Source organism: Lithobates pipiens, unplaced genomic scaffold, assembly GCF_037356315.1.
Source record: "Lithobates pipiens isolate NorthernLeopardFrog02 unplaced genomic scaffold, aLitPip1_a1.2 Scaffold_22, whole genome shotgun sequence".
Taxonomy (NCBI): Eukaryota; Metazoa; Chordata; class Amphibia; order Anura; family Ranidae; genus Lithobates; species Lithobates pipiens.
The window spans coordinates 65,620,360-65,640,509 of NW_027507784.1; the positions used below are offsets into that span (position 1 = coordinate 65,620,360).

A 20,150-nucleotide genomic window follows, 5' to 3' on the forward strand; every position below is an offset into this window, starting at 1 on the left:
CCTGACTCCACCCGAATAAATAGGCTCTCCCAGCAGGCCAAGGGACCAAATAAAATACCTGCTCATTGGCTGAGACACCCATCCATTCTCGTCTGAGCTTGCAAAGCCCCTGTTTTATCTAGTGTCACCAGCATAGCGCCACCTAGTGACAGAAGAGAAAGGGTGCAACAAGTCCAGATTTAGAGAGGAACCAATTGATCTCCTAACAATCGGCCAAGGCAACTATCGTTGGGTAAACATCAGGGTGCTACATATAGGTAGAAGAGCTAAAAACTTATGAGCATTTTGTTCAACCGTTCCTGCAATATCTGTATTGGATAGAGTCATCTTTAAATATATTTACATTTTTGCAGACCTGATCCAGCCCTGGGGTACAATATTTGGTTCCAAAAGTTTGGGCACCTCAATTTTTCCATAAGGAATAACTGGCAAACACTTTGTTTTGCCTCTTAGAAACAGTACGAGCAAGCAACCCAACAGAGAACAATAAAAAAAATAGAAAAACAAAACGCAAGGGACAAAAAAGATGAACTGGAGAAAGAGCTAGATGAATTGGATGCGACAGACAACAAACTTCAAGTTGCCTTAAAAGAACAACAGACACGTTTCAAGGTAAGTCAATGGTTTTCTTTGCCTCCTATGTGAATGAAGTAATTATTAGTAACCACTTGACCTCTGGAAGATTTACCCCCTTTCATGACCAGGCCATTTTTTGCTTTTTGCAACTGCGTTAGGTTAACTGACAATTGCACAGTCGTGCAGCACAGTGGCTGGGAAAGGGTTAACATCTAGGGTGATCAAAGGGTTAAATGTGTGCCCAGCCAGTCTTTGTGTGTACTGTGAGCTACTTTTACTTAAGTGTTTTTATTCCCAGCTGACAGGACAGAGCTCTGTATTGTTTACATTAATAGAGCTCTGTCCTGTCTTTCTCCTCGCCGATTAGCGGGTGGCGGCAGTCACCCATTGACCAGCACCTGCTGATTGGCTTGTGCTGTGACTAACCACAGCACAGCCAGCACACTCCCTACCCGGAGAAGCAGAAACATATACATTATATAGGTGATTCTGCACAGCCGACCCACACTGTAACCTTAAAGTTACAGTTTGCGGTCGGCAAGTGGGTAATGAAGATGAAACCTGACAGAGGGAATCTAACATGGAGAGTCCAAGTACTGCTATGAAACGCCACTGAGATGCATTCAGTTGGAACCTAATAGATTTGAAGCTTCCTATCACTTGACCATTTTTCTTTCGAGAAGGATGAAACCAGAGGAATTCTATATATCAGTGGTCATCAACCCTGTCCTCAGGGCCCATTAACAGGCCAGGTTTGCAGGATAACTGAAATACATCACAGGTGATATCTTTTTGCTGCTCAGTGATTGCAGTATTCTGCATCTTCCCAAGGTAATACATAAAACCTGGCCTGTTAGTGGGCCCTGAGGACAGGGTTGATGACCTTGCTATATATGATGTAGGGCTGCAACTAACGATTATTTTCATAATCGATTAGTTGGCAGATTATTTGTTCGATTAATCGGTTAATAACCTTAAAAAAAAGTGTGGTGTATAATTTAGTTAATATGTAAAGTTTTAAAAAAGGCCAATTTATTCTTAAATATCTCTATATGCAGTGGTAAATATAAATAACTATATGGGTAGGGAGCAAAATATCTAATCCACTCTGAGAATAACAGACAGAAGAGATATACTGTATATATTAGAGGGGATATATACTGTATATACTATTAGAGATATACTGTATATACTATTAGAGGAGAGAGATACTGTATATACTATTAGGAGAGAGATACTGTATATACTATTATAGGCTATATACTGTATCTACTATTAGAGGAGAGATACTGTATCTACTATTAGAGGAGAGATACTGTATAAACTATTAGAAGAGATATACTGTATATACCATTAGAGGAGAGATATACTGTATATAATATTAGAGGAGAGATATACTGTATATAATATTAGAGGAGAGATATAGTGTTTATACTATTAGAGTGTATATAGTGTATATACTATTAGAGGAGATATATACTTGTAAAGGGTCAAGCTGGTAAATATCATCAGGCTCATTAACTTTAACCCAATTTTGTTACTGGCCGACTAATCGATTATGAAAATAGTAATCGATTAATTTCATAATTGATTAGTTGTCGATTAATCAATTAGTTGTTTCAGCCCTAATATGATGCTTGGCTCCTGCCAAACAAGGGGGCCAAAGTGGAAGAAGTTTGGGTTTTCATCTGAACGCTCACCTCTAGTTTGGTCAGCTCACCTCTAGTTGGGATGTTAATTATTTTAAAAGAAAATGTGGCACTTTAACCATCCAGGGCAGAGTTCTTTTTGAAAGAATAACCCCCACGCACCGATTTTCACCTTGTTTGCAGTCCCTTGCCATTCTATTCCAAAGTTGTCAGTAAATAACCAGTACTTCTAGGCATGGAAAGCATAGGCTTGCTAAAGGAGTCAGGCGGCTGTGGCATGCATTGCCATGCCCCCTTTGCAGTTCACTGGCATATGACGTCACTTCTTGTCTGGCGCTGAACTGCACAGAGAGCCACGCTTCCTGGTTCCATTTGTTTCCTGGTGTTAACACAGCTTCCTGGTTTGGAGTGGTGGATACCCTTGGACCACTGAAATGCCGGTTCCATGGGTTTGGATGACAGGCGATGAAATGTGAGTGGCCAATTGTCTTTTTATTAATTAAAGGTTTTGTGCACAGTCTGTACAAATGGCATCTCCACATTTGCTTCTATCCTAGGGCAAGCTTTGTATAGGCTTGTTGCTTTCTGTGGGAGCTCAGGACCAAACTCGGGAGTTTAGAGCCTGGTGATGAGAAAAAAGCCAAAACCATATCTCGCCAAACCAAAATTGCAGACAGTATGTAGGTGTTGATCTTCTGCATCGCCAGTGATAACCAATGGCTCCCCCAATGAAGGGTTACTAAGGGAGCCTGGTCTTCACCATAGACCTCCACATGGATTTTGATTTGATACATGACTCTACTTGCTAGCAGCTCTTGGCTTTGCCCCACTGGCGACATCATATTTTGACAGGCAAGCAAACTGAACAAACTTTCAGGCACTAGTGCAGTTAAAAAAAAAACACATGCAGGGAGACAGTGTTCAGGCTGAATTACAAGCAGAATGTTGTGTCAGGAAACAGAGTCCAACAACTATGACCAGATTGTAGTAGAATAGTCTGGGTCCAATCCAGAGTATCAATCAGAACTCTGCAAATAGCATAATGAAATGTTTCCAGGTCCAGCATTAAGTGCTTTGCATTGAATTGAATTAGCATTTGATGCCAGATGATGTCACTGGCATGCTGAAATGAACCCCAACAGCAGTACTTTACCTCAACCAATAGGTGGAGCAGACATGTATTTTCCAATCTAAGAGCAGTTGTGTCCTTTATACTGTTTCTGCCCTTCCAGCAGTGTGGAAGGATGGCAGGAGGTAGGTAGGGGTTGCAAATTCTTTAACATTTCTACTGTATTTTGCCTACATGACCCCTTTGTGATTGGTAAATTGCTGTGTTTGTGTGCTATAAGGACGCAATGTTGGATCTAAAAGAGACATATGATGAACTGAAAGAGGAAGAGTCTGAACTTCAGAAGAAATTAAATGAAAGCGAAAGAATTTGTAGAAGGATCCAGGATAACTTAATGGTAGGTCACACATGAAATCTAAAACCAGAAATATAATAAATTAATAAATTAAAGTAATTACTGTAATCTAGTCTAGATTAATAGAGTTCTAATATAGGTTGCATAGAACGGCAAAGTCTCAGAGAGAAAGTTAGCTGCATGGCCTCTCCCTCATTTGTTCATTCCTCTAACTGATTTTTAATATAGTTATCTTTTCCTATGTAACAAAAAAAACACTTTTTTTAATATCCTTTAATTTTTTTTTTAAGTGACATAAAAAGAAAAGAATTGCATATTAGTATTTGTAATTTTCCTTCTGAGCCAGTAGTGGGAGCTTTAGGCTTTATTGCTTTAGACTTCTGTTTTATAGACCTCAGTAGCTCCAGATCACATTTACACATGCAAGTGAACGAGCAATTCCTCTCATCAGATTGCTCAGTCTGAAGATTTATTCAAAGCAAACATCAAAACAGCTAAGCCATAGCACTCTGGGAATCTTTTGACATGGATGATGTTTATTTGTCATGTGTTACGTTTATTTGTAAACAAAAGTTTCATATTGATTTTATACTAGAACAGTAAAAATAGATAAAAAGCTACATTATACAAAATGTAAACCATAGGAAATAAACAAACAACTGAAATAAAATCAGCACCTACCTTTATAGTTTGCCTATAACCACTTCAGCTCCAGAAGGTTTTTTTAGGTGAAAGGGTAGGGGTACAATGTACCCCATACTCATTCACAATGGGTAAGGGGGGCGGGATTTTGGAGCCCACAAGGGGGCTTCCAGATTCCAATAAGCCCCCTGCCCGTAGACCCAGACAACCAACAGCCAGGGTTGTCAGGAAAAGTCCCTTGTCCTCATCAATATGGGGACAAAGTGCTTTGGGCCCCCCCCCAAAACACCCACCCTCCCATGTTGAGGGCATGTGGCCTGGTACGGTTCAGTAGGGTGGGATGCTCACTTGTCCCCACCCCCTTTCCTGACCTTCCGGGCTATGTGCTCGAATAAGGGTCTGGTATGGACTTTTGGGAGACCCCCATGCCGTTTTTTCATCATGGGGGTTCCCTTTAAAATCCATACCAAACCTGGGCCTGGTATGCTCTTGGAGGGGGAACCCATGCTGTTTTTTTACAAAAATTTGGCATGCAGTTCCCCTTCAAGATCATCAGAGCACAAGTCGCATGCCAAAGTCTGATCAGTCAAGACGGTGATCCGCCTTTGATCCGACTTCAGTGATAATTCAGTGGGCTGAATTAGGATCAAATTCGGACCAAAATAGTGCAGGGAGCATTTTCAAATTCGGACCGACTTGTGTCAGACCAGTTAAGACGGCTCCCATAGGGAAACATTGATTTTCACACATCGTGCGACATGAGCTCCCAATGTTGGAGCGTTTGTCGTACCAGTGTGAACCTGACCTCAATGACAATTGCGTTGTCGTGCCACACTGTACCCAAATAAAATGTATGTCATTTTTCCCACAAATAGAGCTTTCTTTTGGTGGTATTTGGTCATCTCTTTGGGTTTTTTTTTGCGCTAGAAACAACCAACAAATTTGAAAGAAAAGCTATATTTTTTACTTTCTGCTATAAAACACATCCAATAAAAAATTTAAAAAAAATAGAATTTATTCATCAATTTAAGCCAATATATATTCTGCTACATATTTTTTTTTTTTTTTAAACCCAATAAGTGTATATTGATTGGTTTGCACAAAAAATATAGTGTCTACAAACTATGGGATTTTTTTTCACTAGTAATGACGGCAATCAGAGACTTACAATGGGACTGCAATATTGTGGTGGACAAATTGGACACTAACTGACACCATGATAACAAATATGCACTGTCACTGTACTAATGATACTGACTGGAAAGGGGTTAACATCAGGGGCAATCAAAGGGTTACATTTTTTTTCCTAGGGAGTATGTACTAACTGTGGGGGGAGGTGCTTTTACTACTTGAAGACATAGATCAGTGTTCATGCTTCATAGGTACATGGGATCCATGTCTTCTGTACTCGCGAAATGACAGTCTGCCTTGTTTACATAGGCAGGCTGTCATTCTGTCAGAGTGCAGAACGATCGGCGGGTCCTGAAGGACATTGACTGGCTGACGGCACGTGTTCACGACCAAAGCCCGGAAGTGCAGAATCATTTATATATAACATGCTTAGCAAAGTGACAGTGTTTCTGAAAAGCCCCGTCTCCTTCCCAGTCTTACTAGCATTACCTTCATCTCTTCACAGCAGCTTTCTTCAATAGTTAGCAATTCCAGGTATGAAGGAGCTTGTGATTTCTTGAGTCTAGCAGTCAAGCACACTCACGTGACAGGAGAGTGAAGTCACCAGTCCTCCGGGTCGCTGACAGCAGTCATTTTAATGCTTGTTGCGGAGACGGAAGGAGCTATGAGGGAGCGCTGGGTATACAGCAGGTGGACAGGGGGCCTTTTCCAGAAACAATGTCATCTTGCTCTGCATGGGAAAGGTCTCTTTAAAGGAAAACTATAATGGTGGGTGTTTATTTTATTTCAGCTGTTTAGCTCCTATGTTTTCAGGTTTTTATAATGCAGTTATTATATCTGTTTTTACTGTTTTTATGTACATCAATATGAAACCCTTGTTTACAAATAAACATTAACACCTGACAAATAAACATCATACTTGACAAAGGATCCCCAAAGTGCTATGGCCTAGCTGCTTTAACCTCCCTGGCGGTATGATTAGTTCTGGTTTTAGGTGCTGAAAGCGGTACAGTTATTTTGCATGGAAATTTGGCGTTTTATATTGTAGTCCTGTAATTCTTAGGAATAACTCTCTTAAATCTGTTCAAACCAGAGTCTAGCAGACATCCGGGTATGATAAAGTTTATAATATAATAAATAATAAAAATGATTCAATAATGTAATCAAATCCAAAAACACTGAAATTTGCTCATTTGCAGAATTGTCGCTGTCATTAGATTTAGTGTTTGATGACGAATTTCCACACAAATCGCTATCGCTCAATTCTGCAAGTGATTATAATTTATTATCGCTGTTTTCTAGTTGGTCTAAAATCACTTTTGACATAAAGGGACAGTTTTTGGTTGCTATGGGCAATCTCTAAATTCCAGGCAGAAAAAACAGTATTTATAATATAAAAGTGCATGCAGGGCACTGGACAGACCACTAGGGACAAAGGGGGTGTGTAATTTTTTTATACAGTACTGTAATCTGTAAGATTACATCAGGGGTAAATCAGGGGTGTCCAAACTTTTTTCAAAGAGGGCCAGATTTCATGAAGTGAACATGTGTGAGGGCCGACCATTTTGCCTGACATTCTTTGAACCAATAAAATTCGGGCTAAGTGTGTTCGTTCAAGCACTAATACACGGCCCAACAAGAATTCTCTTGCCTTTGTGGCTGTGTGTGAGTAAAGAGATGAGCGTGTTATTTTGATATACCGTATTTATTGGTGTATAACACGCACACATTACATTTTAAATAAAGAACTGTGAAGCAAAATAAGGGTCAGTGCCCATCTGCAGCTTCACAAATGCCATGAAAGCAGCCCCACCATTGCCATGAATGCAGCACCCCCATTTCCATCAGTACAGCACCCCCATTGCCATGAATGCAGCACCCACCATTGCCATGAATGCAGCACCCACCATTGCCATGAATGCAGCACCCACCATTGCCATGAGTGCATCACCCACCATTGCCATGAGTGCATCACCCACCATTGCCATGAGTGCATCACCCACCATTGCCAAGAGTGCAGCACCCACCATTGCCAAGAGTGCAGCACCCACCATTGCCAAGAGTGCAGCACCCACCATTGCCAAGAGTGCAGCACCCACCATTGCCAAGAGTGCAGCACCCACCATTGCCAAGAGTGCAACACCCACCATTGCCATGAATGCAGCACCCCCATTGCCATGAATGCAGACTCAGCATTGCCATCAGTGCAGCCTGATTGATGCCCATCCATCTGCAGCCTTGGGGGAGACAGGAAGGGGGTGGGATGAGCGCCAAAAGATTACAAAGTCCCACCTCCTATGATGGACAGAAAAGTCGTTCAATGGCAGCGCAGGAGACTTCCAATTACAGAGGCACTAATCCCACCTCCTCCCTGCCCCCTCCAAGGCAGCCAGCATATGCCGTATTTATCGGCGTATAACAAGCACTTTTCCCCCCTTAAAATCAGGGGAAAGTCGTGGGTGCGTGTTATACGCCGATCCCCACTGTCTGTGAGCTGAAAATACAGAGCGCCTCCGAAAAATACTGAGCGCCGCTGAAAAATACAGAGCGCCGCCGAAAAAGACAGAGCCGACTGCTCGGCTTCGCTCGCAGTCCTGCCTCCCTGCTGTTTCTGGAGCGAGCGCTGCCGAAAAAGACCGAGCCGACTGTATTGTGTACTCGGCTCGGCTTCGCTCGCAGTCCGCCCAGTCTGCTCGGCTCGGTTTTTTTCGGCGGCGCTCGGTATTTTTCGGTGACGCTCGGTCTGTCTCGGTGGAGGGAAATGTAAACGTGGGCAAGGCTGCAAATGGCGCAGTGCAAGCTGCAAATGGTGCTGTGCAAGCTGAAAATGACACTGGCAAGCTGCAAATGACACTGGGCAAGGCTGCAAACCGCGCTGGACAAGGGGCAAATGATGCTGGGCAAGCTGCAAATGACACTGATCATTCTGCAATAATGAACAAGGCTGCAGATGCACACTGATAAGGCTGCATTGATGGGCATTTAAATGTAAGGTCTTTTTCCCCTTAAACTTCCCTCCTAAAACTTTTTTCCTTAAAATGCCCTCCTAAACTTGGGGTGCGTGTTATACGCCGATAAATACGGTATATCTTTTGTGGCCCGGCGCTGGGAGATCATTGAGGGCCACAAAAGATATATATGTCCAAGTAACCAGGCGGGCCGTTAAAAACCAGAACCGGGCCGGACTTTGGACATTCCTGGTCTAAATAAATCTTTGGACTGAGCATGCTGATAAGGGAGGAGTCATTTCTCTAACACATTCACTTGCATGTGTAAATGTTATCTGGAGCTATTGAGCTCTGTAAATAGAGGGCTAAAGCAATAGAGGAAAGCCTTAGGCTCGGTTCACACAGGGGGCGACACGAGGCGACACGACTTGCCGCGCCGCGACCTGCCGCGACCTCAGCGGCGACTTGCAAATGACTTCTGTATAGAAGTCAATGCAAGTCGCCCGAGGTCGCCCAAAAGTAGTACAGGAACCTTTTTTCTAAGTCGGAGCGACTCGAGTCGCTCCTCTTAGAACGGTTCCGTAGTACAGAACGGGGGCGACTTGTCAGGTCGCGGCGCGGCAAGTCGTGTCGCCTCGTGTCGCCCCCTGTGTGAACCGAGCCTTAAGCTTCACAAGTTGGATCATAAGGGGAAAAAAATAGCTTTTTTTTGCCTCTTTTTTATATAATACTTAAAGGAACACTATAATAAATTGTATTCTATTAGCTGTATGTGGTAAATACCCATAATCATACTATTCAGAATATGATTTTTTATATACCTTTATTGATATTTCTCTAAACCCGCAACACTCAAATCAGCTTGTATATGCAGTAAAGCATGCTTCTTTTACTCACTGAGGAACCTAAGGGGTTAATTCTCTATATTGTGTTAAAAAAAAAAAAAGCTGTTTGACCCTGTCTTCTCTGATCCTCCCCTTCTTCCACTGTCCCCAATTCATCTCCTGATATTTGGGGGTACTCTGCACATGCTCAGTTTGGTGTGTGTTGCTAGAGTTTTTTTATTTTTTATTTCTTGGGAGGGTACATGTGATCAGCACAGGGCCAACCGGCACTGTCCAGACAGAGGGTCAGGGGTCCTGCATCCTCATAGGACAGTCGGAGCACAATGAAAACTCCTCTTACAAGCCTTAACCAGACACTGATAGAAGTCACAAAACTGCTATATACTGCTGATGAGAAAAGGTATTTAGCAGTTTATATTTACTAAAATAATTGCATTTACATGCGCTGTGTAGTGTGGGAGACCAGATATAGTGAATGCAGTTTCCTTGGTTTAGTAACACTTTAGGCTGGGTTCACAATTATGCAAATTGGATCAAGGTTTTCCCCCATTCAATTCACATGACAGGAGAGCCCAATAGAGCTGGTTCACACAGCTCCAGGGGGCGGCCGCGGTCCAGATTTAGAAAGGGTCCTGTGCATCTTTGGCTTCAGGTGCGAAATAGGCCAGAATTTCTGCCTGAATCGGAAGACAGGGATGTAGTGAGCAGGAGCCACAGCATGTCTAAACCCAGCCTTAAAGCCCATACAGAACTAGCCCACTAGGAATATCCTGTCTAGAGGGTGACAACGCTGCTGCATGATTTCACTTGACAATGAACAGCGTTGTCACCCTGTTCAAAGAAGTGGAAAAATAATTGATAAACTGGAAAAAACGAGTAATAAAACTGTTACAAGGGGATTTAGAACTGCTGTGTTATTGCTAGTGACTATGTTCATCATAGGTGTCATTTTTTATTTTGCCCATAGTTAAATTTCCAGTCCCAGCTTCAGTAGGAACCAAGAGCTGACTCTCGTACATTAAAATCTACCCGCGGTCCTGATTAAAAAGGGCAAAGTAGTTTTCAGTCCTTTCCAATATTCCAAACAATCCTTTGTTTTCTTGGTTTTGTTTTTGCACCAGCTTAAAAGTCAATTGCCTACAAAGAATATAAATTTTAAAGAGGCTCTGACCACTGCAGAAAATCAAAGTGATGATACACCTTTGGACATTGCCTACACCTGTTTCCTGACTTCAGGTCGCCCCTTTATCCTGGGGCCTGGCCAGGCCCTGCTGACGTTTGAGGAGGAGAGAGGTATGGTATTTTTACTCAATTCTGGAAAAGTAATGTTATATGTTGTTGATCTACCTCATTATAGGCAGATCACATGAGGGTGGTCTTGGTATGTAGATGATTCTGGTAAGTAAGACTTCACCCTTTTTATTCTGCAGCAGGTTACAAAATCAAATCAAATATGTGATTGGCTGTTGTGTACATCAGTATTTTCCTTTACTCTCTTGCATACCTCCCAACATTTTGAGATGGGAATGAGGGACACCTACTACCAAACGTATGTAGGCATAGGGCACGCCCCCTGCCACACACCCTTAAAGGAGAATTAACCAAAAAAAAAGGTTAATTAAATCCAAAGGGCTTTTTTTTACCACTACTTTTTCCTTTATATTGGCTTTTTAAAATGTAGAAATGCAGCAATTTAGAAATTGGATGAAAGGTTTAGCGCTGGGAAACACTTTTTGAAAGATAAAAAGTGCATTTTATATACAACTATATAGATCAGACCAAAATGAGGGACAAATGAGGGACAGAGGGACATTGCTCCAACTCAGGGACAGTCCCTCGGAATCAGGGACAGTTGGGAGCTATGCTCTCTTGGTTTAAAATATTACATTTTTAAGATGAAATAGAATTTGTTACAGGTGTTTCTGGTTCTCGGTGTCCTCACTGGGGAGATTTTCCCTCACTTCCTGTCCCAGGAACATTGATAATTGGACAGCATAGTGGTGTACTGGGCACTCTCACCTAGCACTCAAAGGGGTCGCTGGTTCGAATCTCAACCACAACACTACCTGCCTGGAGTTTGCATGTTCTCCCTGTTTCTGCGTGGGTTTCCTCCAGGTACTCTGGTTTCCTCCCACACTCTAAAGACACGCTGGTAGGTTAATTGGCTTCTGTCTAAATTGGCCCCAGTATATGAATGTGAGTTAAGGACTTTAGATTATAAGCTCTTTGAGGGTAGGGACTGATGTGAATGCACAATATATATGTAAAGCAATGCATAAATTGACGGTGCTATATAAGTACTTTAAATAATAATAATAATTGGGACAGAAAATGAGGGCAAATTTTCATGTCCAGGACCTGGGCGGCAACAAAAACCTGAGAGAAATTCGCACCCTTCCCCCATTTAATCAAAACCTATATTTTACATAGTAGCCCTGTTGGTGAACTTTGTTTGGAGCATAAAATGGCTAAAAATTAAATTCTAGCATTTTGCAAATCATGAAGCCCACTTTTTTTTTTTTTTTTGTTTACTTTTAGGCTTCATGCACATAAGACGTTAAAAGATGCCAGTGCTGCTGCCAGGAAAAAGCAACGTTAAAAATAGGATTTTAGTCACGTTTAGTCGCATTTATGTGCTTTTAGCCACATTACCATTGGGTGTTTTTACAGTAAAAACACTGCCTATAATGTAAAAAGATCTAAAAACGCCAAATGCGGCTAAAAGCTTGTTACAAGGTTAAGCCGTGTTTAGCTGTGTTTTGCCGTGTTTTGTGTTTCTTACAGCCAACATCCGCTTCTCCTGGATGAACAGGCAGTCATTTTTTATTTTTTTTTTATTGCCCCTAAACGCTTATGCCTCCAACTCCTCTGAAAGTTTATGTGTGTACGGACACATAGGATGACATGGAGGAGCGTTCAGAGGCAGTAAAAAAAAAATATATATCCGACACCCTAAAAGCAGCTGTACAAATGTCATGTGAATCTGATTTTCATTGCGGTCTGTGTCCCCATTAGGGAGATGTCTAGGGAAAGGATGGAAATTCTTTAACCAATTTAAGTCTGGACAATTTCACTCCCCAGTTCAGGCCAATTTTCAGCTTTGAGTGACAATTGCTCATGACAATTGTCATGCAACACTATGCTTTTTTACATTTTTAGCATTTTTTGAGACAGTTTTCTTTTGATGGTATTTAATCACCACTGGGTTTTTTATTTTTTGCTATATACAGTGCCTTGCGAAAGTATTCAGCCCCCTTGAACTTTTCAACCTTTTGCCACATTTCAGGCTTCAAACATAAAGATATAAAATTTTAATTTTTTGTGAAGAATCACCAACAAGTGGGACACAATTGTGAAGTGGAACAAAATCTATTGGATATTTTAAACTTTTTTAGCAAATAAAAAACTGAAAAGTGGTGCGTGCAAAATTATTCGGCCCCTTTACTTTCAGTGCAGCAAACTCACTCCAGAAGTTCAGCGAGGATCTCTGAATGATCCAATGTTGTCCTAAATGACTGATGGTGATAAATAGAATTCACCTGTGTGTAATCAAGTCTCTGTATAAATGCACCTGCTCTGTGATAGTCTCAGGGTTCTGTTGAAAGTGCAGAGAGCATCATGAAGACCAAGTAACACACCAGGCAGGTCCGTAATACTGTTTTGGAGAAGTTTAAAGCCAGATTTGGATACAAAAAGATTTCCCAAGCTTTAAACATCCCAAGGAGCACTGTGCAAGTGATCATTTTGAAATGGAAGGAGTATCAGACCACTGCAAATCTACCAAGACCTGGCCGTCCCTCTAAACTTTCAGCTCAGACAAGGAGAAGACTGATCAGAGATGCAGCCAAGAGGCCCATGATCACTCTGGATGAACTGCAGAGAACTACAGCTGAGGTGGGAGAGTCTGTCCATAGGACAACAATCAGTCATACACTGCACAAATCTGGCCTTTATGGAAGAGTGGCAAGAAGAAAGCCATTTCTCAAAGATATCCATAAAAAGTCTTGTCTAAAGTTTGCCACAAGCCACCTGGGAGACACACCAAACATGTGGAAGAAGGTGCTCTCGTCAGATGAAACCAAAATCGAACTTTTTGCCCACAATGCAAAACGATATGTTTGGCGTAAAAGCAACACAGCTCATCACCCTCAACACACCATCCCCACTGTCAAACATGGTGGTGGCAGCATCATGGTTTGGGCCTGCTTTTCTTCAGCAGGGACAGGGAAGATGGTTAAAATTGAGGGGAAGATGGATGCAGCCAAATATAGGACCATTCTGGATGAAAACCTGTTGGAGTCTGCAAAAGACCTGAAACTGGGATGGAGATTTATCTTCCAACAAGACAATGATCCCAAACATACAGTAAAATCTAAAGGAATGGTTCACAAATAAACTTATCCAGGTGTTAGAATGGCCAAGTCAAAGTCCAGACCTGAATCCAATCGAGAATCTGTGGAAACAGCTGAAAACTGCTGTTCACAAACGCTCTCCATCCAACCTCACTGAGCTCGAGCTGTTTTGCAAGGAAGAATGGGCAAGAATTTCAGTCTCTCGATGTGCAAAACTGATAGAGGCATACCCCAAGCGACTTGCAGCTGTAATCGCAGCAAAAGGTGGCTCTACAAAGTATTAACGCAAGGGGGCCGAATAATTTTGCACGCACCACTTCATTTTTTTATTAGTTAAAAAAGTTTAAAATATCCAATAGATTTCGTTGCACTTCACAATTGTGTCCCACTTGTTGGTGATTCTTCACAAAAAATTAAAATTTTATATCTTTATGTTTGAAACCTGAAATGTGGCAAAAGGTTGAAAAGTTCAAGGGGGCCGAATACTTTCGCAAGGCACTGTAAATGATAAAATACTGCCAATTTTGAAAAATAATTTTTGCTTAGTTTTTGTTATAAAATTTTACAAATAAATAATCTTTCTTCATAAATTTAGGCCAAACTGTATTCTGCTACATTTTTTGGGTAAAAATAACCCAAAACGGTATATTATTTAGTCTGTGTGAAAGTTATAGTCTACAAACTATGAGATATATAATTGAAAATTGATCAGTTGAGACCCTAAAATGCTGGACGCTGGTTTGACATATATGGCAATGATCAGAACACTGGTATGGGATATGACGGTGATCAGGATGCTGGTATAGGGTATGGGGTGATCAGGATGCTGGTATAGGGTATGGGGTGATCAGGATGCTGGTATAGGGTATGGGGTGATCAGGATGTTGGTATAGGGTATGGGGTGATCAGGATGCTGGTATTGGGTATGGCGGTGATCAGAGCACTGCTATTGCGTTTTTTAGAGCACTGGTATGGGGAATGGCAGTGATCAGGATGCTGGTATGGCATATGGGGTGATCAGAACAATGGTATGGGGTATGGCAGTGATTAGGATGCTGGTATGGCATGTGGGGGGATCAGAAAACTGGTATGGGGGTGATCAGGATGCTGGTATAGCATATGGGGGGATCAAAAAACTGTTATGGGGTACGGTGGTGATCAGCATTTTGGTATAGGGTATGACAGTGATCAGGATGCTGGTATGGCATATGGGGTGATCAGAACACTGGTATGGGGTATGGCAGTGATCAGGATGCTGATATGGCATATGGAGTGATCAGAATGCTGGTATGGGGTATGGCGGTGATTAGGATGCTGGTATATGTTATGGCGGTGATCAGGATGCTGGTTTGGCATATGGGGGGGGGGTCAGAAAACTGGTATGGGGTATGCCAGTAATCAGGATTCTGGTATAGCATATGGCAGTGATCAGGATGCTGGTATGGCATATGGGGGGATCAGAAAGCTGGTATTTGGTATGGTGGTGATCAGGATGCTGGTATGGCATATGGGGTGATCAGAACGCTGGCATGGGGTGTGGTGGTGATCAGGATGCTGGTATGGTGGTGATTGGAGCTCTGGTATGGTATATGGGGTGATTAAAACGCTGGTATGGAGTATGGCGGTGATCAGGATTCTGGTATAGGATATGGCAGTGATCAGGATGCTGGTATGGCATATGGGGTGATCAGAACACTGGTATGGGGTATGGTAGTGATCAGGATGCTGGGATGGCATATGGGGTGATCATGGGGCTGGTATGGGGTATGGCGGTGTTCAGGATGCTGGTATGGTGGTGATCAGGATGCTGGTATGGTGTATGGTGTTATTATTGTGAGCACTGGGACAGGTGACAGGTGCTGCCTTCATTGTTTGTTATAATTATGCTGGGGCAGTGATCAGGGACACTGGGGCAGGCTGGCAGTGTATATGCAGTATGACAGGCTGCTGTACACTCACAGGCTGCAGCATTGGCTCTCTCTGCTCTCACAGTGAGAGCAGAGAAAACCGATACTTACTTTCAGTTTGCATTATTTACTATGTGATTGCTGTGATTGGACACAGCAATCAACCTAATAAAACATTGCCGGCCTCACGGGTGCGCCTGATGTGGGCCGACATACAGGTACGTTAACGCACATTGCTGCTGTTTCTTGTCCGCTGTCTATTGGGGCGGATGGGAAGAGGTTAATGGGCCCATTTATGAACCCAGTTATAGTAGTCAGGAAGGGTTAAAACATCTGACAATATTTGTATTGCTGTATTTGCCTTCCTTTACTGTTGACAGCCGCTCCCTTCATTGCCTATACGGGCGTCATAGAAACAGGAAGTGAGGAAAAGTCCGAAATAAAAATCTGAGGAAATAGACCACTTTTGTGGAAAAATAAAAAATAAATTGGATGGATTTGGGCCTTAGCACCATGTCAGAAAAAATAGCTAATAGTGAAATACATTAGTAACTCTAATAACAATAAAACCTACATTTTTTATATTTACTCCCCCCTCTTAAATGCTGTTTTCCGAATAGTTGCTGGATCTGTTATTGCAAAGAAAAGACATTTTCTGGAGACCAATGGCGGAAGAGTCAATGTGGAAGCTCAGCACCCTCAATTAGACAAGTCGGTGAAGTTTGAGGTGAAATATGTATTTCTCGTTGTATTTCTTTGGATGGATCATGCTGTGGTGTTTTTTTTTTAGACCGTTTTTTTCGCTTCCTCTGCTTTATAGGTGCACATGGATATTTCAAGGAAGAAAATAAAAATTTCCAATCTGCCTGAGGATATTCCTGAAGAGACCCTAAAGGACAAAGTGGAGCTGACCTTCTATAAATCTAGTATTGGAGGAGCAGAAATCGAGAAGGTGGAATATGACAGGGATGATAACACGGCCTATGTCACATATTTGCAGGCTGGAGGTATGCAGTAAATGTACACCTAGTTTATTTAATTTGGAAATGAAAGCTGTATTAAACCCAAGAGCAAACACTTATTAACATAAGAAAAAGTGATGGCAGAAAAAGACTGAGTAGTCCATCGAGTCTGCCCATTTTTTTTTTTTTTGTTAACTTTATTGTCTGACTATAAACTACTTGTTCCAGGCATGTTTGAAGCCATTTACTGTTGACTGTCTCACTACCTCTGCTGGTATTTTATTACAAGCATCAACTACGGTACCCTTTCAGTAAAATAATACTTTCTAAGATTAGTTTTGAACTTCCCTTCAGTTACTTTGAGGTCATGTCCCCGTTTTCTTGATTTTGGTTTCATATTGAAAGAACTGCCTTCTTGAACCTCATTCAACCCCTTGATGTTTTTAAAGGTTTTAGTCATGCCCCCCATTTCCCTTCTCTCCTCTAGACTGTACATATTAAGTTCCTATATTCTCTTAAAATGTTTTTTCCCCCGGATCTTTCACCTTTTTTGTTAACTGTATCTGGACTCGTGAGTGAGTGACTTACTTGTATAGCTCTACCTATGTGAACTGAATCGCCTCAGGGCACTTTCTTGCCACCAGAATCCATCTGTGGCTTTGCGTGGTCCTTTACCCTGTAAGGTCCTGACACGCTTACAAACACATACAACATTGACATACACATATTAAGGCCAATTTTTTTTTTTTTTTTTAGACAAGGTCTAATTAACCTACCAGCATGTCTTTGGAGTGTGGGAGGAAACCGGAGTACCCGGAGGAAACCCGCACAGGGAGAACATGCAAACTCCAGGCAGATGGTGTCATGGTCAGGATTTGAACCAGTGACCCTATTGCTGCTAGGTGAAAGTGCTAACCACTACACCACTATGCTGCCCTGTCTTATCCAGCGGCAGCCCATCCATTAGGGGTGCATCGGTGCCATCCCCCCATCCATGTGTCCGGCCCTCTGATCTACATGCAGGGCACCAGACGCATTGGATTTCAATGGCGGGGGTGTTTTTTTTTTATGCACCTGATTAAAGGTAGAGGCTCTAATAGGCTTAAAAAAAGGGTGGGCTTGGGGTGCAGAGCACTGCACCCCCGAACCCACCCAGTTATGTCACAATAGATCCTCCTCCCAGCCAATTAGGAAGCGGGCCTTGAGACCCATCACCCGATTGGCTGAAGGGACAGACGATCCTATTGGATGCCTAGGAGAGGGGGGAGGAGCCCCATGGTGGAAGCCACCATGATGCAGAAGAGGAGGAGAGGACATAAGAGGCACTGTCCGCTGCCTGTAGGAGCCCGCTGGCCGTCGGCTGTAGGAGCCCACAATCCGACCACTGCCCACCGCCCGTAGGAGCCTGCAATCCGCCCAACCGCAACTTAAATAGAGTAAGTACCAGGGGCGAGGGGATGGTTGCCGCCAACCAACCGGGGGAGGTGGTTGTTTGCTGCCCCCCCCCCCCAAAAAAAAAGAAAAAAAAAAAAGAAAAGAAAAAAACCACCAGCCGCAACTTGTCTTATCAATATCTTTTTTGTAAGTGAGGTCTCCAGAACTGGACACAATATTCTAAATATTTTAAATGAAGTCTCAATAAAACATCTATATAGAGGAATCAGGACTTCCTTCCTCCTGCTGGTGATCCCCCCTAGTGATGCATCCCAGAATTATATTCACTTTTTCCACTGCTTGGTCACACTGTTTGCTCATTTTGCTTATTATTATATTGCAGCTGACCAATTGTTGATTGTGATGGCTGCCTTAGCTTTCTTTTTTTAGGCTTTCTGTCTTCTATTTTCATCTGGTGATCCAGTCAGTAATTCTTTTGTTTTTCAACTGAACAAGCTCTCCTGCAGATGTAGCAGTTAGAGTGTTAATACAAACCTTCTAACACTGACAGGGGTGCTTAGAATTATAAGCTTTTATTTATGTAAAACCTTTATCCCAAACAAACAAAATGTTTGCTGTTACTGCTTATAAAGTATTGGTTGGAGTTTGGCTTCAACTTGTTAGTGACTGTAAATCTGTTAGTCCATCTGACACTCCCGGCCCTCCAGACTGACAATCCTGCTGTCCAAAGGTGCCCCCTGTGCTCCTTCCTCCAGAGGACCACCTCTAATACAGGAGGTGTGTTACTGGCCAGGTCACCAGGAGAAAACAGAGAGAGAAAAGCCTAAAAAAAGAAAACTGAGCCAGCCACCAGATCTAATGATTGTAGGCTGCAATATATTACATTTTTGGTTTTGACTTTAATACCGGTATAAAGCTCCTCTCCGGGGGAATTTTTCATCATAAACTTCAAAAAGCAAACTTGAGCGCATGCATGCCTGGTCTGAATCCACCTCTTTGGGCCGCCAGGAAGCTGTCACCTGTACTGGGCCAATCGTATTCTGCCCCACAGCCACACATATACATGCCCCTTGTATCTGTGTGGCTGCAGGGCAGAGAGTACCCTGGGTACAGTTGATTGGCTCTGTACAGGTGACAGCTTCCTGGCGGGCCCACTTGGACCAGGATCCAAACACACCTGACCTCATCCCAAATTTCTGCGCTGCCCAGCAGTAATTTCTTTCTGCCACTTTTTGTTCTCTATCTTCTGGGTTAAGGCCTGGTTCACATTGATGCGATACAGAAATCACAGCGAATTCTGTGCAGTTTCCGCATCATATCAAAATCACACTCCTGCTCATGCGAACTGCTGTGTGTATGTTAAGTTAACGACACCCCGAAATCGGTTTGCAAAATGCAGTGAAATTTGCAGAATCAGATGGCATGGGTGTAAGCTGCTGCAAGCAAAGCAAACAGAATATTGGCATGCATTAAAAAGGGGATTAACTCCAGAGATAAAACGATAATTCTCCTGACTCTGCAAGTCTCTGGTCTGGCCGCACCTAGAGTATGCTGTCCAGTTCTGGGCACCAGTCCTCAGGAAGGATGTACTGGAACTGGAGAGAGTCTAGAGAAGGGAAACAAAGCTAATAAAGGGACTGGAGGATATTAGTTATGATGAAAGTTTGCGAGCACTGAACTTATTCTCTCTGGAGAAGAGACGCTTGAGAGGGGATATGATTTCAATTTACAAATACCGTACTGGTGACCTCACAATAGGATTAAAACTTTTCCGCGAGAGGGAATTTAACAAGACACGTGGCCATTCACTAAAATTTGAAGAAAAGAGGTTTAACCTTAAACTGCGTAGAGGGTTCTTTACTGTAAGAGTGGCAAGGATGGGGAATTCCCTTCCACAGGCGGTGGTCTCAGCGGGGGGGCATCGATAGTTTAAAAAAACTATGAGATAAGCACCTGAATGACTGCAACATACAGGGATATACAATGTAATACTGACATATAATCACACACATAGGTTGGACTTGATGGACTTGTGTCTTTTTTCAACCTCGCCTACTATGTAGCTACTATAAACCTAAAGAATTCACTTTTTTATTCTTTTTTCTAGTGGCTGAAAGAGTTCTAAAGAGACCTTACCACCAGTTCATGGCTGGAGAAATCCAGGTGATGCCGTGTGTGAATATAGAACTGAACAAGCTGCAGGTAAAATACAACTACGGTATATCCTATATCACCATGCCTTGGCTTTGGTTGGTGAAGTCACCCTTTCCAGTTCCCATGCAGGGCAAAGTAAAAGTTTCACTTAGTTTTCCTCCCCCT

The 20,150-nt window shown here is 42.5% G+C and overlaps 1 protein-coding gene across 1 annotated transcript in view; it reads left to right on the plus strand.

Annotated features, from left to right (window-relative positions):
• Positions 1–20,150, plus strand: part of NMI (N-myc and STAT interactor) — a 54,851-nt gene that overhangs the window by 13,018 nt on the left and 21,683 nt on the right. Inside the window, exons 3-8 of the mRNA XM_077447725.1 lie at positions 454–612; positions 3,575–3,691; positions 10,337–10,508; positions 16,095–16,201; positions 16,295–16,481; positions 19,939–20,033. Of these exons, the coding sequence (XP_077303851.1) occupies positions 454–612; positions 3,575–3,691; positions 10,337–10,508; positions 16,095–16,201; positions 16,295–16,481; positions 19,939–20,033 (837 nt within the window). The remainder of the gene's footprint in view (positions 1–453; positions 613–3,574; positions 3,692–10,336; positions 10,509–16,094; positions 16,202–16,294; positions 16,482–19,938; positions 20,034–20,150) is intronic.